This window comes from Oncorhynchus mykiss, chromosome 18 (genome assembly GCF_057628025.1).
Source record: "Oncorhynchus mykiss isolate SJ-2025 chromosome 18, ASM5762802v1, whole genome shotgun sequence".
Lineage (NCBI taxonomy): Eukaryota > Metazoa > Chordata > Actinopteri > Salmoniformes > Salmonidae > Oncorhynchus > Oncorhynchus mykiss.
The window spans coordinates 49,821,674-49,848,409 of NC_143039.1; the positions used below are offsets into that span (position 1 = coordinate 49,821,674).

Here is a 26,736-nt window from a genome sequence, read left to right on the forward strand (position 1 = left end):
AGCTGTGGGTTGAGTATCATATTCTGTTTTATCCATTTATAAAAAATGTATTCATCTACATACAGTGGGGCAAAAAAGTATTTAGCCAGCCACCAATTGTGCAAGTTCTCCCACTTAAAAAGATGAGAGGCCTGTAATTTTCATCATAAGTACACTTCAACTATGACAGACAAAATGAGAAGAAAAATAAATCCAGAAAATCTCATTGTAGGATTTTTTAATGAATTTAGTTGCAAATTATGGTGGAAAATAAGTATTTGGTCAATAACAAGTTTCTCTATACTTTTATATACCCTTTGGCAATGACAGAGGTCAAATGTTTTCTGTAAGTCTTCACAAGGTTTCCACACGCTGTTGCTGGTATTTTGGCCCATTCCTCTATGCAGATCTCCTCTAGAGCAGTGATGTTTTGGGGCTGTTGCTGGGCAACACGGACTTTCAACTCCCTCCAAAGATTTTCTATGGGGTTGAGATCTGGAGACTGGCTAGGCCATTCCAGGACCTTGAAATGCTTCTTACGAACCCACTCCTTCGTTGCCCGGGCGGTGTGTTTGGGATCATTGTCATGCTGAAAGACCCAGCCACGTTTCATCTTCAATGCCCTTGCTGATGGAAGGAGGTTTTCACTCAAAATCTCACGATACATGGCCCCATTCATTCTTTCCTTTACACGGATCAGTCGTCCTGGTCCCTTTGCAGAAAAACAGCCCCAAAGCATGATGTTTCCACCCCCATGCTTCACAGTAGGTATGGTGTTCTTTGGATGCAACTCAGCATTCTTTGTCCTCCAAACACGACGAGTTGAGTTTTAACCAAAAAGTTATATTTTGGTTTCATCTGACCATATGACATTCTCCCAATCTTCTTCTGGATCATCCAAATGCTCTCTAGCAAACTTCAGACGGGCCTGGACATGTACTGGCTTAAGCAGGGGGACACGTCTGGCACTGCAGGATTTGAGTCCCTGGCAGCGTAGTGTGTTACTGATGGTAGGCTTTGTTACTTTGGTCCCAGCCCTCTGCAGGTCATTCACTAGGTCCCCCCGTGTGGTTCTGGGATTTTTGCTCACTGTTCTTGTGATCATTTTGACCCCACGGGGTGAGATCTTGCGTGGAGCCCCAGACCGAGGGAGATTATCAGTGGTCTTGTATGTCTTCCATTTCCTAATATTTGCTCCCACAGTTGATTTCTTCAAACCAAGCTGCTTACCTATTGCAGATTCAGTCTTCCCAGCCTGGTGCAGGTCTACAATTTTGTTTCTGGTGTCCTTTGACAGCTCTTTGGTCTTGGCCATAGTGGAGTTTGGAGTGTGACTGTTTGAGGTTGTGGACAGGTGTCTTTTATACTGATAAGTTCAAACAGGTGCCATTAATACAGGTAACAAGTGGAGGACAGAGGAGCCTCTTAAAGAAGAAGTTACAGGTCTGTGAGAGCCACAAATCTTGCTTGTTTGTAGGTGACCAAATACTTATTTTCCACCATAATTTGCAAATAAATTCATTAAAAATCCTACAATGTGATTTTCTGGATTTTTTTCTCTCATTTTGTCTGTCATAGTTGAAGTGTACCTATGATGAAAATTACAGGCCTCTCTCATCTTTTTAAGTGGGAGAACTTGCACAATTGGTGTCTGACTAAATACTTTTTTGCCCCACTAACAGGAAAGTCTTAGGTTTTTATATCACTGATTGTTCTTCCATGGCTGCGCAGTGCCAAATAGTATGTCTGCTTTGAGTCCTTTCAGAAAGGACCGATATACATTCTAATGATTTATATTTGAGAATGTTTCCATGTTTACTTAATGTTAAAAGGCCTTACACCTAATTAAACCCCCTATGTCTTTCAGTTGCTTGCTCTTTCTAACCCCACCCCTCTGGCAGAACCAGGAAGTCGCTCCTACAAACACCCCCCCCCCCCTCCCTCTTTCCCTTTTGAAAGAGAAACTGATTCTAGTCTGTCTTTGTGAGTGAAAAGCAGTCCAAATGGCTCAACAGGGAGTTCTGCTTGACCAGGAACAGTTCTGTTGTTTGGTCTGTCTGGATCTACTAAAGGAGCCGGTAACTACTGGCTGTGGACACAGTTACTGTAGGAGCTGTATTGAGGGCTGCTGGGATCAGGATGACCAGAGGGGCGTCTACAGCTGCCCCCAGTTCAGACAGACCTTCACTCCAAGACCTGCTCTGAGGAAAAATGGCACGTTGGCTGAGGTGGTGGAGAAACTGAAGAAGACAGGACTCCAGGCTGCTCCACCTGTTTTGTGCTATGCTGGACCTGGAGATGTGGCGTGGGATTTCTGCACTGGGACCAGAAAGCAGAAATCCCTCATGTCCCGTCTGGTGTGTTTGGTGTCTTACTGTGAGACTCACCTCCAACCTCACTATGATATTCCTGGCTTAAAGAAGCACACGCTGGTCAAAGCCACTGCGCAACTACAGGAAAAGATCTGCTCTCATCATGACAAACTGCTGGAGGTTTACTGTCGTACCGACCAGAAGTGTATCTGTGTGCTGTGTATGGATGAACATAAAGGCCATGATACACTGTCAGTAGCAGCAGAGAGGACTGAGAAACAGGTAAAACTAGATCAACCTGTTGGTGAATCTCTGATGAACATCTAATCAGCCCTGGCTGGGTTAATACTATTTACCAACCTCAAACCTTGAATGCATGTCGATTTTAACCTAGATTCTCCAAATGTATCACAATTTTACAGTCAAAAGCCATTGCTATTATTTTTATTTAACTGGGCAAGTCAGTTAAGAACAAATTCTTATTTACAATGACGGCCTAACAAAAGGTGAAATACCTCCTGCGGGTACGGGGGCTAGGATTAAAAATAAATATAGGACAAAACACACATCACGACAAGAGAGACAACACTACATAAAGAGAGACCTAAGAAAACAACAGCATGGCAGCAACACATGACAACACAGAATGGTAGCAGCACAACATGTTAGCAGCACAAAAATTGGTACAAGCATTATTGGGCACAGACAACAGCACAAAGGGCAAGAAGGTAAAGACAACACATCACGCGAAGCAGCCAGGAGTGTCCATGATTGAGTCTCTGAATGAAGAGATAACTGTCCAGTTTGAGTGTTTTGTTGCAGCTCGTTCCAGTCGCTAGCTGCAGCGAATTGAAAAGATGAGCGACCCAAGGGTGTGTGCGCTTTGGGGACCTTTAACAGAATGTGACTGGCAGAACGAGTGTTGTATGTGCCTATTTTGACTATGTGTTTCTTTCTCTCTCTCTGTCTCTCTCTCGCTCGGACTCATTTTTACTTGTGTACTTTGGAGCATAGGCCTAATGTCCATTTCTGAATGTAAATGTCTGCTCGCAAGAAACATTTGGATTGTCCACATACAGCATGCCCTTGCTCGGTCGCACACTTCCCGTAACAAGGCAAGGGCGGCAAGCCCAGGGGTCATAGGCCATCAAACATCTAACACCTAAGAATCCCCCGGAAAAAGCTGAAGGTAAAACGTTCTTCACTAAAGTCTGTGATTCTTCTCTTCTGAACTATTACTGTACTTCAGGGCTGTGGGTTGAATATTCCGTTGATGTGTCAGTGCATTAACCTGTAGGCCATTGTTAATAATTTATTCCTCTACAAGACAACAGGAAAGTCAGAGGTTTTTTAGAATACTGATGGCTTTTGTTTCTTGTGTCTGCAGTGTTTAAAAATAAATAAAAAATTCAGAAAAGACAGATAATACAGTACGTTCTATACTTGAGAATGTTTCTACGTTCATTTATTTCATGTTCTCTCTGTGTCTGTCTCTGTCTTCTCTCAGTCTTACTCCAATCCTAGTGTATCTTCTTCAGACTTACCCCCTATCGTTGCTAGTCCTCATCAGTTCTTTGGAGACGTGAGCGAGGCTGTGTCTGAGCTGAGGGAGAAACTACAAGGCTTCCTTAAAGGACAACGGACCAAGATCTCCAGCGCAGGTGGGAGAAATAATACACGTCGTCAAAACATTCAACTTTAGACCAAAGGTCCCAGACTTAACGTTATACATGTGTAATATTGTAGATGGGATGGTAACATTCCCCCTCTCTCTGTGAACATGTTTGTGTCTAGTGAATACAGTGGATGTTCTATTACCTCCTGAGCCCAAGACCAGAGAACAGTTCTTTCTAATGTGAGTCTCTTCATCCTGACGTAACTTACAATCTTACACTTCTCACACACCCTCGTATTGAATTATACAGCAATGGTAGATGTAGTCAAAAACGAGGTAGCTATCTGACTCCTGCACCGATTGGATCTCTGCTCTGCACTAATCAAACACAGGGTACAGGCCAGGGTACAGTATAATATTATAGTATTATTCTCCCCTCATTGGACTCTGTTCTTCTTCCAGATTCCTGTCAGCTGACTCTGGGCCTAAACACAGCACATCACAACCTATCTCTGTCTGATGGGAACAAAAAGATAACAGCTAAACCAGGCCATTCATATCTTGACCATCCAGACAGATTCACTGACCGCTGCCAGGTGCTGTGCAGTGAGGGTCTGTCTGGACGATGTTACTGGGAGGTGGAGAGGAGTGTTAAAGGTGTTTCTATAGCAGTCTCATATAAAGATATTAAGAGAACAGGTATTAGAACAGGACTCAGTATTAGGACTCAATGACAAGTCCTGGAGTTTACGGCATCATCATGGTGGTTATCATTTCAGACACAATAATGTTGCCACTCAAGTATCAGGCCCTCTGTCATCCAGAGTAGGAGTGTACCTGGATCACAAGGCAGGTTCTCTGTCCTTCTACAGTGTTTCTGGTACAATGAGCCTCCTCCACAGAGTCCAGACCACATTCACTCAGCCCCTCTATCCTGGGTTTGGCTTTGGTTATTTTGGAGATACCGCAGAGCTGTGTAAGTTGTAGAGGTTGCCTTACTGGATGTGCTTTATCATGTACTTTAACCCTGTGCAGTTATTGCATTCTATGATTTAAGACGATATCTTGATGTTTAGTCAATGTTTCAGTCTTGTACATTCCCATTCATCTCCATGTATTCTCACTTTGATATAAATGAGTAACAACTACTGTGCTGCTATATTTTTTTATTATGAATTTTTTACTATGGATTTCAATAAATGAAGACTGATTGTCTGGTGTTTTTACTCACTGATCCTTAGATTTGAATGTGTTAAAGGACATCTTTACTCTTTTTTTAGACTTAATGTATCTCTATTTTCCTATTTAACCTGAAAGTAGTGTATTGGGCCAGGAGAAGCTATCATCTAGCCATTAAGCCAACTGAAGCCACTTCTAACCAGGAAGTTGGAATGAATGGGGCTTTTGGATCAAGTTCACAATTGCAGGCTATGTTATTCTCATGCAGTGAAACAACATTAACAGGTCCCAGTTCAGCGATTTCGTATCGAGTGGAATAAGACAACAATGGAAACAATTGGAGTGAATGGGGCATGCAGACCAAGTTTACCACTTTGAAATGATTTGGCCAGAAATGTTAAACTTGGTCTGCATGCCCCATTCAATCCTATCGTTGTTGGGTTTAAAAAAAAAAATCTCGATCCACTTAAAATGAAATCACTGAACCGGGAGGGGGAATGTTGTTTCACTACAAGAGAACAACATCTCTGAGCGAAGGGAACTCTTGTTAGTGTAATTGTGAACTCTAGTCCTCGCTGTTGTAATACCACTTCAGTGTGTAAGCTCAACCTGAATCAACAACCTCAACATGTAACATTCAATCTCTTATTTCAAGATAATAGTCAAACACATTACATAAGACTATATCTCCACACCACAGTTATTTTTTAGCCTTTTTTCTTTATTAATATCATAATCATTTAACATAGTTATGACCTTTTGAGAGAGAGAGACTCCATGAACTCTTGCACACTTTTTAGACTAACGGGGGAGGAATCTAAAACTAACATTCCACATGTGCCAGAACACATCTCGTTGCTGGTGATTCAAGTGACGCACCCAACACATGCTCCTCCTGATTCGTGTGCTTGTCAATCAATTGGTGCGCTTGGTTGAGCTCGGGCGGTGTGCCGGTAGACAGAGATCCCGCTTTGGAGCCAACAGAATGACCCAAGAATGCACAATCCGATGTAAATCAAGCACATCTACTGTAAAAGGGTGTCTTTTTATTGTATATGTTTACCACAGGAGGTTGGTGGCACCTTAATTGGGGTGAATGGGCTTGTGGTAATGGCTGGAGTGGAATTGGTGGAATGGTATCAAATACAAACACATGGTCTCCTAATGTTTGATGCCATTCCATTGGCTCCATTCCAGCCATCATTATGAGCCGTCCAATGCAATACTCCTTTTTCAATATTTCATTCCTCTATATTCCTACTAAAGTCAAAGGCAGTGTGAGTTGACATAGCACTGTAAAATATAAGTATAACATATGTTCATGGCACAACTCCTAACATAGCCCAATAAAAAGTATGAGCTGGAGCACCCCCAGAGTACATGATTTAGTGTTGAGGTGCTGACTAACGGAGAATAAACTGGAAGCTAGAAAAACAAAGAGAGTCGCACACTCTCATTGCTCATTGGGCTAAATGGGGCTAAACAGTGTGGTAGTTGGGGCTAAATAGTGTGGTAGTTGGGGCTAAACAGTGTGCTCGTTGGGGTAAATGGGGCTAAACAGTGTGGTAGTTGGGGCTAAATAGTGTGGTAGTTGGGGCTAAACAGTGTGCTCGTTGGGGTAAATGGGGCTAAACAGTGTGGTAGTTGGGGCTAAATAGTGTGGTAGTTGGGGCTAAACAGTGTGCTCGTTGGGGTAAATGGGGCTAAACAGTGTGGTAGTTGGGGCTAAATAGTGTGGTAGTTGGGGCTAAACAGTGTGCTCGTTGGGGTAAATGGGGCTAAACAGTGTGGTAGTTGGGGTAGTTGGGGCTAAACAGTGTGATAGTTGGGACTAAACAGTGTGGTAGTTGGGGTAGTTGGGGCTAAACAGTGTGGTAGTTGGGGTAGTTGGGACTAAACAGTGTGGTAGTTGGGGTAGTTGGGACTAAACAGTGTGGTAGTTGGGACTAAACAGTGTGGTAGTTGGGGTAGTTGGGACTAAACAGTGTGGTAGTTGGGGTAGTTGGGACTAAACAGTGTGGTAGTTGGGACTAAACAGTGTGGTAGTTGGGACTAAACAGTGTGGTAGTTGGGACTAAACAGTGTGGTAGTTGGGGTAGTTGGGGCTAAACAGTGTGGTAGTTGGGGTAGTTGGGACTAAACAGTGTGGTAGTTGGGGTAGTTGGGACTAAACAGTGTGGTAGTTGGGACTAAACAGTGTGGTAGTTGGGACTAAACAGTGTGGTAGTTGGGACTAAACAGTGTGGTAGTTGGGGTAGTTGGGACTAAACAGTGTGGTAGTTGGGACTAAACAGTGTGGTAGTTGGGACTAAATAGTGTGGTAGTTGGGGGTATCACTATCACTGCTGATGATGAGCGGTTCCCTCTCTGGTAGGTGGAATGCTGAACTCTTCTCCCCGAGTTGCCATGGCCACGCACTCCAACACATCCGGGTCATAGTCGCAGCTACTGCAGCCACAGTCATGGTAACCAGCGCCCCCAGGACCAACGCCCCTAGCAACCAGGGCCACGCCTCCATCATTAGCTCCAGGTAAGGACTGAGAACCTCCGATATCCTCTGATCTGGAGGGGAGGAGCAAGGGATGAGAGGAGAGGAGAAGGAGAGGGGAAGAGAGGAGAGAAGGGTAGAGGAGGGGAGAGGGAGGAGTCCTTTAAAATCATTCAGCTGTTCACGATTAAAACATGCATATTACTAAATTAGTCAGTCAAACAACACACACCCACGCTGACACTCACACACTGTACTTACCTGAGTTGAGCATGTAGGAGTATTGGTACCCCAGTTCTTTGCTGGAGGTAAAGTATTCTATGTTTCTGTGTAGAGGTATGAAGGGCACCATGTGGTACTGCCTATTGTGGCCAATGGGAGCATTGAACTCTGGGTAGTGGGTCTGCTCTGGAGCATGTCTCCTCAACCACTGCTCATAGATACTGAAAACAGAGAGAGAGACCGAGAGAGAGAGAGAGAGAGAGAGAGAGAGAGAGAGAGAGAGAGAGAGAGAGAGAGAGGGAGGTGTGTTTTGGGGAGAGTAAGCGAGAGAGAAAGAGAGGGAGTGAGGGGCAGGGAGGGTGTGTGTTGGGAGAGAGAGAGAGAGAGAGAGAGAGAGAGAGAGAGAGAGAGAGTGAGCCAGAGAGAAATAGAAAGAGAGATATAGTGAAAGAGAAACAGGGTGTGGGAGAGGTGTGTGTATGCGTACCTGTCTACGTAGGCATGGTGCAGTAGGAAAATAGGGTCGTTAGCTGACCCCTGGACTGAAGACATTGAGCCGTTCATGAAGATATGAAGAGAGGCGTGCATCCCCATCACCCTACTGTTACCCAGGCCTGTCTGAGGGTTCCCAAAACCTATAGGTCAGGGGTTAGAGGTTAGATGTCATCCCGATCACCCTACTGTTACCCAGGCCTGTCTGAGGGTTCCCACAACCTATAGGTCAGGGGTTAGAGGTTAGATGTCATCCCGACCACCCTACTGTTACCCAGGCCTGTCTGAGGGTTCCCAAAACCTATAGGTCAGGGGTTAGAGGTTAGATGTCATCCCCATCACCACACTGTTACCCAGGCCTGTCACAGGGCTGCCCAAACCTAGAGGTCAGAGGTTAGAAGTCAAGGGTTAGAGGTCAGAATACAACACCAGAGTTAGGGTTAGAACAATGCTCTCTAGAGTGTTCTAGAACTACTGACTTTCTAGAGGTCTAGAACTAATAACACAAACACAAACACACACACATACACCCCTACTTACCTTCTAGTGTGTTTCTGAAGCTGAAGTTAGCGGAGCGGTCCATGGCTCCCGTGTCGTAGTCACGGAGACTGACCGTGAACTCCACCTCTGCTGCCGTCGGCAACCGCGCAACCAAGTTATGGTCGTGGTTGCCAGGGTTACGCAGCAACGGCCCCTCGTCGTTACCGTCACACAGAACCCCCCTCACACTGTAGTCTTCCGCCCGTGAACACATCACCTACACAAACACACACACAAAATAATTTAATCAGGACGACTGCATGCCACATGATTGTGTTAGCCTGCTAAGCTAAAGCCTAGGCCAAAGCATTGAAGTAACTGTTCAGTGAATATCTCACTTTAAAAAAACATCTCACTTTTTGTGTGTTATTCACAGAACATGGCCTCTGGCAGAAACATAAGGTTGTCAGACATTCTCCTGATCACCACCCTCCTCTACCCGTCTTCTCTCCTCTTTTCTCCTCTCCTTCCCTCTCCTCACCCCACTCTCTTCTCCTCCCCTCTCATCTCATCTCCCCAGTCCTCTCCTGTCCTCTCCTCTCTCATCTCCTCTCCCCAGTCCTCTCCTCTCCTCTCCCCAGTCCTCTCCTATCCTCCACCCCTCCTCCCTCCTATCTAGGTTACAGCGGAGCTCAACAATGATAGTATATCATCACAGTATTCATTCAAGTCCTCACATGGAAAGTAATGAAGAAAAGTTAAATTATGAAAATGTCTCTTCACGTTTTGTGAGTTGAGAAGCATACACTGTGTGATTGATTACATCTCGATAGTCTCTTCTCCTTGACCAAGTCAAGGGCCTATACATAGATATAGATAGACAGAGATTTGCATAAGGCACCAAGCAAATATACCACGAAACAACACTCTAACTTGTTTTCTGGGAGTTTGAGCCTCTGTGTCATTAGTTTAAGTTCAAGTTTAAATTTGAGTTCAATTTGAACTGGCACACATGTTGATGTGATACATACAGATGTAGGCTCTTAATTGGATCACTCTTTGGTTGCTGTTCATGGAGCAGTTTGGACTACTGTGACTATTAATACCGTATATAATCAAACCTGTATAGTGGACTCCTCCTCTCCAGACCTCCCCTAACCATGAATTAAAATGCAACACTTTGGAGACTATTGTGAACTTCTAAGAACAATGTCAAGGTGACAGTGAGAGTGAGATGAAGGGAGGAGAAAAGAGGAGGAGGAGTGAAGATAAATGAGAGAGGAAGATGATGGAAGAGACAGGAAGAGGATGAAAGGTGTCTCACCCTCCAAGAAGAGAACACTGAAGCAGGGCTGATGAGGTTGGGATCTCGCGGGCTCTGGGCGCCCATCAGGTCTTCGGTGCAGATGTCACAGCCCTGCGCGTCCCGCCAGTCCCAGTACGGGATGGAGAACTCAAAGTCCCCTGTCAGTTTTCGGATCTCGCGCTCCCAGTGCAACAGGTACACACGGTGCCACGGCAGAAAGGCGGGAGCCCAGTGGGCGAAGTCCACATCGGTCCAGACATTCCCCGGTCCACCGAGAAGAGCATTCCTGGAGACATAGTAGTGCATCCACACAAACACGTCATAGGTCGAGACGTCAGAGAACAGCGGGGTGCTCCCGTTATTCATCTCCCGGTAGGTCCCGGTGGCTATGACATAATCCTGGCTAACGGTGTGCTTGGCCAGGTTGAGGTAAGAGATGAGTTTCCGCCGTTCCGCTGCCGACAGGTGAAACACGTTCCGCCGCACGGACTCTCTCCTCTCCTCGCAGTTAGCCCCAAACAGTCCGAACTGGCACTCTCCGCAGTTGAACCCCATGTAGTTGGAAGCGCACTGGCAGGTCCGGTTATAAAATACCAGAGGCCACCTCTCTCTGTCGTCCAAGCCGGAGAAGGGGTAATTCAGCCCGTTGGGGAGATCCGATACCTCCACGTCCCGGCAGAACCCCCTGCCAGAGCTGGCCCCGCAGGCCGAACCATCCCCTTCCCAGACCGGGCAGCATTCTTTAGAGAGCAGGGCCTCCGTTGTGGCGCAGAGCCTGGGAAACTGCTGCTGGGAGAACCGCAAACACTGGAGGAAAAACACACCGTGGATGAGAAGGAGCCGCATCGCAATACATCACACCTGTCCCGTCCCGTCCCGTCCTGTCACACACACCAGCCCGGTGATGTGTCTTGATAGTAATGGAGAGAGGAGTTGGTAAGTAGAAGTGAGAGAAGGGGAAACACATGTGCCTAGTAGTCCAGCCATGTCAGAGTCCCCGCGGCTCTTACTTGACTTCTCCTCCCACACCCGCCCTCCCCCCATCTCTGGCACGGCGGTCACATGCCTCATGACCCCGGTGGTGAGTTTGTTTCATGGGTGGCTGGTTCCCTGAACACACACACACCGATGGTCTTTCTCACACTAACCAACGGATCTAATTGATTTAATTACACTTCAGGTTTCAAGGGGTGAATAAATGTAGAGAATAAGCATACACATAGTTTTTTTTTAAATCACAAAAGCACTTGCCTACAGGTTTCAGTGAAGGCAATTGAAATGTGACTATAAAAATAATGGCATTTTGGTTTCTTCAAGTTTCTTTAAATCATAAAAGATGATTTTTTTTCTGACACTGTGCTTCACTGCAAGTTTCACAACCACAGAGTTATGTTGTCGTTATGAAAATGTTTTCACGTTTCTCCTTTTCTAATCCGTTCTGGTATTTCCCTGCATAAAGGTTGCGCAGCCAGGCGAAGCCAGGATCTCGCATAGCATAGATTAGACAGCATTACAGCCAGGTTGTAATGATTTGCCTACATTTTCGTTTTTTTTAGGTTTTTGATTGCTTAGGTTTCCGTTCTACATGTGTGAGTTTACAAAAAAATCGTCTAGTCTATAACCCAGATTTTCCAATTTTCCCTTCAGACAAAAGAGTCGCAGTTCAGAAGGCAAGCTGTTATCATAGAGAGAAATAGAAGGACAATCATCTGGACAAGCATAATCATTCATGATTCATGATGGTGAATAAATCAGAAATTAATGTCTCGGCACAGCATTATCACACTTGAGTTACTTATTTGTTTTTTTCAGACACCTTGTGTGAAAAAAAAATCTCTCTTAATACAATATCGTTGAAGAATGATTCATATATATTTTTGGCCTAATAATAAACGTCGCTCTCTTACAAAAAGGCTTTCATGTTTAATTTTCAAAATACACCGAAAATTCCAATCAAAACATCATTTCTTCTAATTCCACCCACTGTGACCCACAGGCAAAGCAATCATCTCATTTGAGTCATTTTTCTAAACCCCTCGCCTGTAAATTCCTAGTTAAAGGCAAGTACAGGTTTTTACCGCTGGTACATAGCCTATATGTGTCGATACCAGGATTATATTGACCCACCCGCCACAGCACGAGGCGTCGCAACATATACAGAGCATTCGGAAAGTATTCAGACCCCTTGACTTTTTCCACATGTTGCTACATTCAATTGATTGGACATGATTTGGAAAGGCACACACGTGTCTAGATAAGGTCCCACAGTTGACAGTGCATGTCAGAGCAAAAACCAAGGCATGAGGACAAGTTGTCCATAGAGCTCCGAGACAGGATTGTACCAAAACATTTCTGCAGCATTGAAGGTCCCCAAGAACACTGTGGCCTCCATTATTCTTAAATGGAAGATGTTTGGAACCAGCAAGATTCTTTCTAGAGCTGGCCGTGCTGCCAAACTGGGAGGTGACCAAGAAATCAATGGTCACTCTGACAGAGCTCCAGAGTTCCTCTGTGGAGATGGGAGTACCTTCCAGAAGGACAACCATCTCTGCAACACACAACCAATCAGGCCTTTATGTGTGAGTGCCAGACAGAAGTCACTCCTCAGGAAGGGCACATAACAGCCCGCTTAGAGTTTGCCAAAATGCACCTTAAGGACTTTCAGATCATGAGAAACAAGATTCTCTGGTCTGATGAAACCAAGATTGAACTCTTTGGCCTGAATGCCAAGAGTCACGTCTGGATGAAACCTGGCACCATCCCTACGGTGAAGCATGGTGGTGGCAGCATCATGCTGTGGGGATGTTTTTCAGCAGCAGGGACTGGGAGACTTGTCAGGATCAAGAGAAAGATGAACGGAGCGAAGTACAGAGAGATCCTTGATGAAAACCTTCTCCAGAGAGCTCAGTACCTCAGACTGGGGCGAAGATTCACCTTCCAACAGGACAAGGACCCTAAGCACACAGGGTCTGAATAATTATGTAAATGTCATATTTTTAATACATTTGCAAAAAAAAAACTGTTTTTGCTTTGTCATTATGAGGTATTGTGTGTTGCTTGATGAGGGGATTTTTTTTTTTTTAATAAGGCTGTAATGTAACAAAATGTGGAAAAAGTCAAGGGGTCTGAATACTTTCCGAATGTACTGTACCTCTCTCTGCCATCACAGGAATATCACGCGACCGCAGCGCAGAGTGAAAGCGAGTCATCCGCTTGAGATAACACTAAATGCCTTTATTGTCCAAACCCAGTCTATGCACAGTGGTACATGCTATATATATATATAAACTCCTGCACTTGGTAACATTTAAAGTTGAACTGAGTCTTTACAGTTGATTTCAGGGGCGTCATGCACCCCAAAAATCTGAGGGGGGACTAAGTGTGAGGCTGGAGGGTCATCCGCTGTCTGGAATTTGGAGAATTACACTGGAAATAGCTGATTCCTGCACTCTAGAGCCATAATCATTATGCTTAATTCTATGTAAAAAAAATGTTTTTGATTTTTCTGCCTATCTAAGCATGCCTCTTTGAGTTTTCTGGTGTCTCTTTTTTTAAAGAAACAAAAAATGTCTGCTATCTGCTCAAATCTGGGTAAAAGATTGAGAGGATTGTGAGTTATTCAGTACATTTAGTTATTGCTTGCTTTTCTAAAGTCTACCAACCTTGCCAGCAGGCATGCCAGGTAAAAGACAGTTGAATAGCTACTCGTGTTTGATAACCTGAAATGGCTTCTTGGTAGCTAGTTATGAGGTTGGGAGAGAGGTTCCCAGTCTGTTCTAGCTAAAGCCAACTTTGCTAAAATTGCTACGTGGCTAGTAGTAGGCCTATTACAGAGAAACATTTGTTTGAGGCGGCACATGCCCTTGTGCCCCCTGTGGGCATGATGCTTCTGGTTGAGTTTACAAAAGGGACATATGCTGACCAGATTTTGGTTTAAGGCCTCAATCTGAGGCGAAAGCCTTTTTATGGAAAGCAATGGATGAAATAGACACCTTCTGGGACACATACGTTCTATTTGACTCCCAGAGAAATTAATATATTTTTAACAGTAAAAAAAACACTTATGTATTTATTTAGGCCTATTTGAAATTTTGCACAATGGAATCTCTTGAGATGCACCATCTCGTTTTCAAGAGTCAGAATGAAAGAGAAAAAAACTATACTTAGTAGACACCGTATGTCAACTATTGTCTAATAATTATAACAATGAAATAATAATAATTAAAAACACACACACTTTATAGGACTATGCTTGCTTAACGAGTACCACTTCCCCCTGATTCAGTTCATACCGAGACTTGACCTCTGACTCGCAAACACACGTGACCTCCCTCCTGAAGTGTTCCAACCCACCGTGCGTTTGAAAAAGGCCTTCTTCAATTACTCAACAGAAAGTGTTGTTGTTGTGCAGTTGGCCTGATTTCGAACCCAGTCCGTTATATTGGTGCAGTGATCTCTGAGTATGAGGTCAAAGGGAGGTTAAATGTAACTTAGGGGGTTTGATGAACTGTGCTTTTGGAGATGAGTAACCTTGCTGGAGATTGAAGACTTGTGTTAGCTTCCTGCACTCATCCCTATGGGCTTTAGCTAAATGGACTAACACAGTCTTGTGACATGAAGGAGACTTGTTTGGAACCCCGTCAGTCACAAGTGTAAGATTAAATAGGTGGTGGAATGACTATCCTTAGAAGAGCTATGACAGGGCTATTCAACTACTGAACAAAAATATAAATGCAACATGTAAAGTGTTGGTCTCATGTTTCATGAGCTGAAATAAAAGATCCCAGAAATTTTCCATACGCACAAAAAACGTATTTCTCTCAATATTTTGGCACAAATGTGTCTACATCCCTGTTAGTGAGCGTTTCTCCTTTGCCAAGATAATCTATCCACCTGACAGGTGTGGCATATCAAGAAGCTGATTGAACAGCATGATCGTTACACAGGTGCACCTTGTGCTGGGGACAATAAAAGGCCACTCTAAATGCCACAGATGTCTCAGGTTTTGAGGGAGTGTGAATTGGCATGCTGACTGCAGGAATGTCCACCAGAGCTGTTGCCAGAGAATTGAATGTTAATTTCTCTACCATATACCACCTCCAATGTCGTTTTAGAGAATTTGGCAGTATGTCCAACCTGTCTTACAACTGCAGACCACGTGTAACCACGCCAGACCTCCACATCCGGCTTCTTCACCTGAAGGATCGCCCGAGACCAGCCACCCAAACAGCTGAAGAAACTGTGGGTTTGCACAACCGTTGGATTTCTGCACAAACTGTCAGAAACCGTACCAGGGAAGCTCAGAGAACGCTGGAGAAGTGTGCTCTTCACGGATGAATCCCGGTTTCAACTGTACCAGGCAGATGGCAGTCAGCGTGTATGGCGTCGAGTGGGCGAGCGGTTTGCTGATGTCAACATTGTGAATAGAGTGCCCCATAGTGGTGGTGGGGTTATGGTATGGGCAGGCATAAGCTACGGGCAACGAACACAGTTCATTTTATCGATGACAATTTGGATGCACAGAGATACTGTGGCGAGATACTAAGGCCTATTGTCGTGCCATTCACCCGCCGCGATCACCTCATGTTTCCGCATGATAATGCACGGCCCCATTTCGCAAGGATCTGTACACAATTCCTGGAAGCTGAAAATGTCTCAGTTTTTCCATGTCCTGCATACTCACCAGACATGTCACCCATTGAGAATGTTTTGTATGCTCTGGATTGACTTGTTCGACAGCGTGTTCCAGTTCCCTACAATATACATTAACTTCGCACAGCCATTGTGCACAGCCATTGAAGAGGAGTCGGACAACATTCCACAGGCCACAATCAACAGTCTGATCAAGTCCTCTGGCAGAAACATAAGCTAGTCACACAGTCTTCTGATCACCACCCTCCTCTCACCCTCATCTCCTCCACTTCCTCTCCTCTCCCCGCCCCCCTCTCTTCTTCTCTCCCCAGTCCTCTCCTCTCCATTCCTCTCGTCTCCTGATGCCTCTTGTCTCCTCTCGTCTCCTCCTCTCACTCTATGTGAAGGAGATGTGTTTAGCTGCATGAGGCAAATCAAATCAACGTTTATTTGTCACGTGCGCCGAATATAACACTGTAGACCTTACAGTGAAATGCTTACTTACATGCTCTAACCAATAGTGCAAAAAAGGGTATTAGGTGAACAATTGGTAGGTAAATAAATAAAACAACAGTAAAAAGACAGGCTATATGCAGTAGCGAGGCTATAAAAGTAGTGAGGCTACATACAGACACCGGTTAGTCAGGCTGATTGAGGTAGTATATAGATATGGTTAAAGTGACTATGCATATATGATGAACAGAGAGTAGCAGTAGCGTAAAAGAGGGGTTGGCAGGTTGTGGGTTGTACACAATGCAGATAGCCCGGTTAGCCAATGTGCGGGAGCACTGGTTGGGCGGTCCAGTTGAGGTAGTATGTACATACAGTATGTACATGAATGTATAGTTAAAGTGACTATGCATACATGATAAACAGAGAGTAGCAATGTAAATAGTCCAGGTAGCCATTTGATTACCTGTTCAGGAGTCTTATGGCTTGGGGGTAAAAACTGTTGAGAAGCCTTTTTGTCCTAGACTTGGCACTTCGGTACTGCTTGCCATGCGTTAGGAGAGAGAACAGTCTATGACTGGGGTCTTTGACAATTTTTAGGGCCTTCCTCTGACACAGCCTGTTGTAGAGATCCTGGATGGCAGGCAGCTTAGCCCCAGTGATGTTCTGGGCCGTACACACAACCCTCTGTAGTGCCTTGTGGTCAGAGGCCGAGCAATTGCCGTACCTGGCAGTGATGCTCTCGATGTTGCAGCTGTAGAACTTAAAAAAAAAGAATTGTTAGTAATTACTATCTTGTCTCATCGCTACAACTCCCATACGGGCTCGGGAGAGACGAAGGTCGAAAGCCATGTGTCCTCCGAAACACAACCTAACCAAGCCGCACTGCTTCTTAACACAGCGCGCATCCATCCCGGAAGCCAGCCGCAACAATGTGTCGGAGGAAACACCGTGCACCTGGCTACCTTGGTTAGCGCGCACTGCGCCCGGCCCGCCACAGGAGTCGCTGGTGCGCGATGAGACAAGGAAATCCCTACCGGCCAAACCCTCCCTAACCCGGACGACGCTAGGCCAATTGTGAGTAGTGAGGCTACGCTAAGCCCTGCCACATAAGATGAGCGTCGGAGCCGGTGTAATATTATTCAATCTTAGCCCTGTATTGACGCTTTGCTTGTTGAATGGTTCGTGGCAGGGCATAACAGGATTTCTTTTAAGCTTCCGGGTTAGAGTCCCACATCTTGAAAGCGGCAGCTCTACCCTTTAGCTCAGTGTGAATGTTGCCTGTAATCCATGGCTTCTGGTTGGGGTATGTACTTACAGTCACTGTGGGGACACCAGATACTGACTGGTTTTCTGATCCACGACCATACTTTTTTTAAAGATACTGTATCTGTGACCATCAGATGCATATCTGTATTCCCAGTCATGTGAAATCCATAGATTAGGGCCTAATTTATTTATTTAAATTAACTGATAACCTTATATGAATTGTAACTCAGTAAAATATTTGAAATGGTTGCATGTTGCATTTATACTTTTGTTCAGTATATACACTATATATATATAAAAGTATGTGGACACCCCTTCATATTAGTAGATTCGGCTATTTCAACCACACCCATTGCTGACAGGAGTATAAAATTGAGCACACAGCCATGCAATCTCCATAGACAAACATTGACAGGAGAATGGCCTTACTGAAGAACTCAGTGACTTTCAACGTGGCACTGTCATAGGATGCCACCTTTCCAACAAGTCAGTTCGTCAAATTTCTGCCCTGCTAGAGCTGCCCCAGTCACCTGTAAGTGCTGTTATTGTGAAATGGAAACATCTAGAAGCAACAACGCTCAGCTGTGAAGTGGTAGGCCACGCAAGCTTTGCTGTCCTCGGTTGTGAACACCCACTACTAAATTCAAAACTGCCCCTGGAAGCAACGTCAGGGGTTTCCATGGCCAAGTAGCCGCACACAAGCCTAAGATCACCATGCGCAATGCAAAAAACATCTGCTGGAGTAGTGTAAAGCTCGCCGCCATTCGACTCTGGAGCAGTGGGAACGTGTTCACTGGAGTGATGAATCACGCTTCACCATCTGACAGTCCGATGGATGAATCTGGTTTTGGCGGATGCCCGGAGAAAGCTACCTGCCCCAATGCGTAGTGCCAACTGTAAAGTTTGGTGGAGGACTAATAATGGTCTGGGGCTGTTTTCATGGTTCGAGCAGGCCCCTTAGTTCCAGTGAAGGGAAATCCAGTGAAGGCCCTTTCCTGTTTCAGCATGACAGTGCCTCCGTGCACAAAGCAAGGTCCATATAGAAATGGTTTGTTTAGATCGGTGTGGAAGAACTTGACTGGCTTGTCCTCAACCTCATCGAACACCTTTGCGATGAATTGGAACGCCGACTGCGAGCTAGGACTAATCACCCAATGTCAGTGCCCAACCTCACTAATGCTCGTGACTGAATAGAAGCAAGTGCCTGCAGCAAAGGGGGAACCAACTCCATATTAATACCCATGATTTTGGAATGAGATGTTCGGCGAGCTGGTGTCCACATACTTTTGGTTATGTAGTCTATTCTTGTGGGACAAATTGTGATTTTTGTGACACTCCCTTCTAAAGCGATTGAGATCATCATAGATGGGAACAGAAAGCACATCCACATTCCAGAGAGTCTTAGTTGATAACGTGCCAAATACTAGAGCCAAACTCATAGGAGATAATAAATTAAACATGCCACATTCACTTCAGAAACCACCAGAACCTTTCTTTTTTTTTACCATAGTGAGCGTTTAATTATATCTGTTGTTCTCTAATTTTCCTGTCTGGCAAAGTACCAGCACAGAGTTTCTAAACCCAGAGGCGCAACATTGCAAACGCTTGCGAAGTAGACCAAACAGACTAGGCCGTTGTTTGGGTTTTGAGAAGTCAATGAGAGAAGTAAACTATTATTCCTTAGTTGTTAATTTTCTCGAAATCTAAAGGCACAACCTAGGTTCGAGCCAATGTCTGAAGTAGTTGAACATGTTAATTACTCCAACCTCGGGAAAGTGACAAACTGACACGTTTTAATTTTCGTCAAAAATAACTTTATTTCGAAGCAGTGCATTGATGATGGCCTGCACATGCGCAATTCGGCGCGAGACGACCCTTAGACCCAATGAGGTATTTCTACGTGTGAGTCACAGATACAATGAGTGTTCGTTTAAAAAGTATTTGTGTGAGCTTTGCTAGCCAATGTCGCCATGACATCGCTTGCAAGTGTGATCTGGGATTTCTATTGCAGAAGCAATTTTAGCCTATCTTCATACTGTACGGTCTTTGGTAGCAGGATGTCGTCTCTGTTTTTGAATCTGCATTTAGAGAACTAAATTGGAAAACTGAATCTGGCTGCATCTGAGAAGTTGAATATATGAAACTTTGATAAACTTGAAAAAATAGTCTGTAAACTTGATACACGGCAAATGAATGCAATATCTACCATATTCAAACTGAATATATACATATGCATTTGAATATTAAATTAAATTTAAATATTCACTCAATTCAGTTTAAAATCATGAAATACAAGTTACATTTGTACACATGGAAAAATATTACATTCAAATTCAATATCCTAGTACAAATATTATAATACAAACAGAGCCATTCAGCAGTTTTTACCTGATTAAGTACAATACCATTGGAAATAAACATAATTTAACCGTGCACTCTAGACTAGTGTCTGTGCAGCAGCCTGAATGTTTGACGTCCCTACATACAGACAGACTAAACATTGTACTAATTAAAAACAAAAATGTACGTTTTAAGTGAGAAGTAGGCATTGGTCTGAAGCCGAAAAATAAAGGAAATCCCCATGAGCACCACAATGCTTACTTCACCCACACTCTCCCTAAATCATACTCTTAGATGAGGTGCTCCCACAATAATGTGATTTGTACTGCATACAAGGTCAAGTATTGGATTCTTCACATACCACACTAAGACATTATCCCATTCCACTACATTTTATAACTGAAAAATGTATATATATTTAAAGCTTTGCATTTATACTTATAATACAATCAGGCTTGATTGAGTGAGCCGTTTTGTCTTGTAGTATGTGGTGCCTGCCGTTATTTCCTTAAACCTTTATTTTAGCAATACATGTTATATTTTCTGGTCAGTAGGTGTCCAACATAACAACAGGTGGGGGCGTGTGTTGGGCACAGTCACTCATGTTTGTATTTTTATTTATTTTTGCAATAAAGATGGTAACACTACAATAATACACATTTACAATAGGCCTGTATCTAAAAATACATACAGACTAATGATATATATATATATATATATATATATATATACACACACACACACAGTGGGGTCCGAAATGATGGACACCCTTGATAAAGATAAGCAATAATGACTGTAAAAAATGAATTCAAATATTGAGCTATATTGTATGCAAAAAAAAATTGAAAATGTTATTATATACTAATACAATTGCTTTGCACAATAGATTTTGTTTAACAAGTATTTTTTTTTTCTCAAAAAGGTAGGGGTCAAAATTATTGACACCCCTAAAGATTCTTATGAATGAAGTAGAAGTTGAGTGTTTGGTCCCATATTCCTAGCACACAATGACTACATCAAGCTTGTGACTCTACAAACTTGTTGGATGCATTTGCAGTTCATTTTGGTTGTGTTTCAGATGATTTTGTGCCAGATAGTAATGAATGGTAAATAATGTATTGTGTCATTTTGATGTCACTTGCGTTTTTAAATAAGAATATAATATGTTTCTACACACTTTACATTTAGGGCTCCTGAGTGGCGCAGCGGTCTAAGGCACTACATCTCAGTGCAAGAGGTATCACTACAGTCCCTGGTTCAAATCCAGGCGGGGGTAGGCTGTCATTGTAAATAAGAATTTGTTCTTAACTGACTTGCCTAGTTAAATAAAGGTAAAATAAAAAAAATGTGGATGCTACCATGACTACAGAAAATCCTGAATGAATTGTGTATAATGACGAGTGAGAAAGTTAGAGGGTCAAAGATCATACCCCAAAGACACACTAACCTCTCACCAATTACAAGGGAAGTTAGAAGATAGTGTCAACTATCACACCCCCAAGACATGTTAACTTTCTGCTCTTCACCCAGGTTTTCATATTCCACAACATGGGGAAGCTGTTACTGGGAGGTAGAGAAGAGTGGTCCGGATGTATATAGCAGCCTCATATAAAGATATTAAGAGAACAAGTGGTAATGACTCAGTATTAGTGTTATCGTTTCAGACACAATAATGATGAGATTAAAGTATCAGACCCTCAGCCCTCCAGAGTAGGAGTGTACCTGGATCACAAAGCAGGTTCTCTGTCCTTCTACAGCGTTTCGGACTCAATGCCTCTCCTCCAGAGTCCAGACCACATGCACTCAGCCCCTCTATCCTGGGTTTTGGACATAAAAAGATAGAGCTGTGTAAACTGTGATCGAGGAAGCCTTACTAGAGAGATGCTTTATGTTCTTTAACCCTGTGCAATTATTGCATTTTGTGATCGAAGATGTGATCTTAAGTTTAGTCAACGTTTCAATCTTGTACATTCACCTCAATGTATGATTTGATGTACATACTGAATAACAACTTGATAGAAACTTATAAATAAGAATATGTTCTTACTTGACTTGCCTGATATTGAATTGCTTGTCTGATAGATACAAATGACAATACTTTAACATTGATATCTTGAAACAAATGTAAATAAATGAAGACTTCTAATCTCAACCTCAGGTCTCACTGGATACATATGTAGTATTTCATTTTTTGTATATATTTTTTTGAGATAGCCTATGGGGCCAGGAGAAACTAATCTACGGTCCGGATTGGTTTAAATAGCTACTGCTAAACTTAGCCAGATAATTAAATGGCCTACATTATGAGACATCTCTAAGCAGAAGGGTACTCCAGTAATGTTCTGGGTAGTGTTACAGCATTGACTGGTGTGAGCTGTGCTGCAGTGTGTAAACTCAACCATAAGCCTGAATCATACATGCAACATTCCATTTCTTATTTAAAAGATAATAGTCAAACACATTACATAAGACTATATCTCCACACCACAGTTATTTTTTTAGCCCTTTTTTTTATTAATATCATAATCATTTAACATAGTTATGACCTTTTTTATGAAAATAGTTCAGTAGAAAGACATTTCCATTAAAAAGTTCAGCGACTACTTCTGGCTCCTCCATTCATACAGTCTTTATTTCTGACCTCGCATACAGTCCAACCATCTGTGGTTAAAATGATCCAATGAGAGAGTGTGTGTGTGTGTCCATGTTCTCGCCAATCAGAAATGAAGAGTGAACAGGAACAGGCGACAGGTATGTTTATCAACCAATAGTTAAAGTTTTTTTTCAGATGCAGGAAGGATTTTTCTTTGTTTTCTTTCTGAGGGGGTGGGATTGTGACAGAGGTGACTTTTCTTTCTAGGAACGGGATGAATCGCCTAAACCTAACCTTCCACATGTGCCTCTTAAAATTGACTGGACTGGATGGTCTTGCTGGTTGGTCGGTCTTCATAGCCATGGCTTATAAAATGCTTCGTCGTTCTGATGTCTCCAAGTGCATTGTGATAGGCGGACCACTAAGTGACAATAGGGCAACACGTTCACTCCCCCTAAACATCCTAAGTCTAGTCATGTAATCCTTTCCTCAAGGACACAGATGGTCTGGTAACAGTATTTCTGTCAGTCTGTGCCACGGCGACTGGCATTTCCCCTCGCTTCTCGAGCACTTTGGAATGCCCCCCCTGACCAATCCAGCCAGACCAACTGACACAAAGCAGCCAATGACCAGTGAGAGGAGAGGAAGAGCGTCTCCATGGCTCCGGCCAGTAGCATTAGAGTCCACGTGGAGGAGTCCCGCCCCCTCTTGTTGAGTGTCTTTGGGGGCGGGGTTTCCTCTGTGGTTTGGAGAAGCTGGTTGGCTGATGGTCCTGTCTTCAGGGATGTCACTATGGCAGGTGGGAGCAGGTTGGTTGTGGGGCTCTCAGTCGCTGTCCGAGGCCACCGCAGATGAGCCTTTCCTCTTCCTCTTGGGAGCTTTGGGTTTAGAGTCCTCTTCCTCCTGGAGTAGGGGTGGAAATAAAAAGGACATTATTTTATTAATATAATTACACAGCTGAGCGAGACACAAAATAGTTCCTGATTAACAGTTTAGGTTCCGTTAATCAGCAATTAATATAACCTAAATCTAATCCTGGTGCTGGAGTGTAAAAGGTTATGGGACTATGGGAGGCTCATCTTAACACAGAGTCTCTAAACAGGAAGTGGTTATAGGAGGACCTACCGAGGCACTGCTGGATGCGCTTTCTTCCTCGTTGCTAACAGGGGTGGCCGCTCCCTTACGCGACCGCGGAGAGGAAGCGGGGGCCTTGCGCCGTGACTTGGGAGGCTTGGAGGAGGGCTCTTCATACTCCTCTGCCAATGAAAACAGGTCGCTGAATCTGAGTGGCGGAGACAGAAAGAGGGGACACATTTACAATCCTGTCATACTCTTAAACCCCTATAAGACACTCCTAGTAACTGTGTTATTCATAGGCTCTTTAAATTATCCTCCGAGGACAGGAAGAGAGTCTGGGGTCTCACCTCATCTTGTGGGCCTCGTCACAGCTGGCCTGGACGTGCTGCAGTGCCTGCAGGATGGGTGTCTGTGTGAAGACTGGGGACACACAGACAGAAGGGTCAGAGTTCACGGTACGGTACTTATCACTGGGTTAGACATGTGTTTGGGGGATACTAAGGTAAGTGTATAAGGCGGTGTTAGTTTGTTGCTATTGCAGGAGAGATGTGTTTTAGAATAGTAAAACAGTGTGTGTGTGTCTCACAGCTGTTCTTGGTGTTGCTGAGGTTCAGCCTCAGGTTGTCCATGTGCTCCAGGATCTGTTCCAGGGTCAGCTGGGCCAGTTTACTGCTGGAGCTACGCAGACTGGGGGAAACACACAGGCAATAAAACACTCCTTCCTTATACTCCAGTGAACAGGAACACTACTGTGACCAGGCTTTAAACTAACGGTCATCAACACAGTGTGCAGGCTTTTGTTCCAGCCCAGCATTTAAACAACCAATTCAACTTATAATCAAGACCATGAGTGCAGTTAAAATCACCAAAAAATATCACTAAAATCACCAAAAGCTCACGTCAATGAACAGAAACACTAGAACACCATTCTGAAGCATTTAAACCCATGTGTCTTCAGTTAAAGAGATTAAGACTTTTACACCAATGATAATTGTTTTCCTTACCTCGAGAAAATAAACGGTGAAGTAAACAATGCATGGAACATGAGTATGAAAAGGGATCCTTTAAATCTTTGGAAACAGTTCTGTCGAAAAATATTAAATTCTAAGTCGAACCCGGATCTTCTGGAGTGAAAGTGTTGCGCTATAGGTTGAGTCGAAGTACACTATATGACCAAAAGTATGTGGACATCTGCTCGTTGAACATCTCATTCCAAAATCATGTGCATTAATATGGAGTTGGTCCCCCTTCCATTCAGCCATAAGAACACTAGGGAGGTCGGGCACTGATGTTGGGCGATGAGGCCTGGCTGGCAGTCAGCGTTCCAATTCACCCCAAAGGTGTTTGATGGGGTTCAGGTCAGGGCTCTGTGCAGGCCAGTCAAGTTCTTCCACAGACATCTCGACAAACCATTTCTGTATGGTCCCCACTTTGTGCACGGGGGCATTGTCATGCTGAAACAGGAAAGGGCCTTCCCCAAACTGTTGCCACAAAGTAGGAAGCCTAGAATGTCATTGTATACTGTAGCATTAAGATTTCCCTTTACTGGAACTAAGGGGCCTAGCCCGAACCATGAGAAACAGATAATTATTCCTCCTCCACCAAACTTTACAGTTGGCACTATGCATTGGGGCAGGTAGCGTTCTCCTGCCATCCACCAAACCCAGATTCGTCCGTCGGGCTGCCAGACTGAAGCGTGATTCATCACTTCAGAAAATGCGTTTCCAATTGCGACGAGCTTTACACCACTCCAGCCGACGCTTGGCATTGTGCATGGTGATCTTAGGCTTGTGTGCGGCTGCTCGACTATTGAAACCCATTTCATGAAGCTCTTGAAAAACAGTTGTTATGCTGACGTTGCTTCCAGTGGCAGTTTGGAACTCGGTAGTGAGTGTTGCAACTGAGGATAGACAATTTTTATGCGCTTCAGCACTCGGCGGTCCCGTTCTGTGAGTTTGTGTGGCCTACCACTTCGCAATAACTGCACTTACAGTTGACAGTGCAGCTCTAGCAGGGAAGAAATTTGACAAACTGACTTTGGCATCCATATGACGCCGCCACGTTGAAAGTCACTGAGCTCTTCAGTTCGGGCCATTCTAATGCCAATGTTTGTCTATGGATATTGCATGGCTGTGTGCTCGATTTTATACACCTGTCAACAGTGGGTGTGGCTGAAATAGCCAAATCCCCTAATTTGAAGGGGTGTCCACATACTTTGTATATTTGGTGTATGTGTGAGATATTTTAGAAAGTGTAGCGAACCAATAAACAATTGGATGCCAACATTAGCAATATCCAAACAGTGGATTGACGTAACATCAAAGATCTTCTCTGAAGGTGAAGAAAACCATTAAGATTGGGGTAAAAACTCCATCTCTTTAAAAATGGAAAGCAGTGGACTCGTAGTCACCTCTGGCGTTTGCGTGGCAGGTTGTTGTTCTTGATGAGTAGGGCCTTGATGTGTTCCCCCAGGACATCGTCGTGCTTGGCCGCCCAGTGGCGCAGGATACTGGTGGTGAACTGGTCCTCCGGGTGGCAGGGCCGACTGAGCACCATCTTCACCATCTCCCCACTGGGCCTAAAGGGGGAAGGAGCACCACAGGGATCAGTACTGGTTCCACTGTAGTCTTGTTTTTATTCATTTGCAGAGATATGTACCCGTAACTATAGCTTACTTTTCCCTGCGTAGTTGCAACAGCAAACAGGAGAGTGCTTCTGGGTGTTCTGGAAAGGAAGAGATACAACATGAGCATATTATGCCAGTGGTAATATCAGGAAAGAATAGTGTAGAACCATTAACACATTTTAGTGAAGGTCAATAGCATACCCAGCTCAAATATTCTAAAGATAAGCCGGTAGTAGCTTAACTGTCAACTATTAACATAACATTAACATGCTATACATGATGTCAGAACTCAGGTTCTCCGCTTCACAGCACTGTGAGTTTTGACTTACAGCCAGTACAAACTTGAGCACCGCGCGCAACAAGAAGATGCCCACCCCAATAATTGGGCTACTTTTACATGTGTTGTCTGAGTGAGGGAAATGCCCCTGTAAGTCCAAATGTGCACTTCACATATCCACACCAAACTCATGTCATTTACAGTGTCAACATTTATGATTGCTATGTTTGAACCACAGGATGACATGCGTCATACCCTGGGTTGTCCTGAACAGAAAGAGACGGTTTGTCATATTGTAGAGAACATTTGCCGCAGAACACACACACTTCAGTGCACTCATGACATTCTATGCGCACTAAAATGACCATCTGATTGTCTGAAGTGACTTTTGAAAGCTTAA

At 44.0% G+C, this 26,736-nt stretch overlaps 2 protein-coding genes and 1 long non-coding RNA gene across 13 annotated transcripts in view; 1 reads left to right on the forward strand and 2 right to left on the reverse strand.

Annotated features, from left to right (window-relative positions):
* Positions 1-1,878: 1,878 nt before the first annotated feature.
* On the forward strand, positions 1,879-5,132 carry LOC118941168 (uncharacterized). 2 transcript variants are annotated; one of them, XR_016488515.1, is made up of 4 exons: positions 1,879-3,480; positions 3,799-3,952; positions 4,086-4,146; positions 4,369-5,132. It is a non-coding gene; the product is annotated as an uncharacterized LOC118941168 (long non-coding RNA). The 2 variants fall into 2 exon arrangements; XR_016488516.1 differs by having other exon boundaries at positions 1,946-3,500.
* Positions 5,133-5,785: 653 nt separating this feature from the next.
* LOC100135825 (tyrosinase) lies at positions 5,786-11,142 on the reverse strand. Of its 3 annotated transcripts, NM_001124219.1 has the most exon segments (7): positions 5,786-6,553; positions 6,703-6,999; positions 7,274-7,647; positions 7,835-8,016; positions 8,283-8,430; positions 8,828-9,044; positions 10,092-11,094. In NM_001124219.1, coding segments are annotated over 5 exon segments (1,629 nt in total). In that variant the 5' UTR covers positions 10,920-11,094; the 3' UTR covers positions 5,786-6,553; positions 6,703-6,999; positions 7,274-7,393.
* A 9,207-nt stretch (positions 11,143-20,349) lies between these two features.
* LOC110496298 (integrator complex subunit 3) overlaps positions 20,350-26,736 on the reverse strand; it is a 29,448-nt gene continuing 23,061 nt past the window's right edge. For all 8 annotated transcript variants that reach the window (XM_021572114.3, XM_021572117.3, XM_090208715.1 and 5 more), the window contains exons 24-29: positions 26,109-26,157; positions 25,844-26,011; positions 24,020-24,120; positions 23,781-23,853; positions 23,482-23,638; positions 20,350-23,259 (exon numbers count right to left, since the gene is read on the reverse strand). In XM_021572114.3, coding sequence (XP_021427789.1) covers positions 23,182-23,259; positions 23,482-23,638; positions 23,781-23,853; positions 24,020-24,120; positions 25,844-26,011; positions 26,109-26,157 — 626 coding nt within the window. In that variant the 3' untranslated portion in view covers positions 20,350-23,181. The remainder of the gene's footprint in view (positions 23,260-23,481; positions 23,639-23,780; positions 23,854-24,019; positions 24,121-25,843; positions 26,012-26,108; positions 26,158-26,736) is intronic.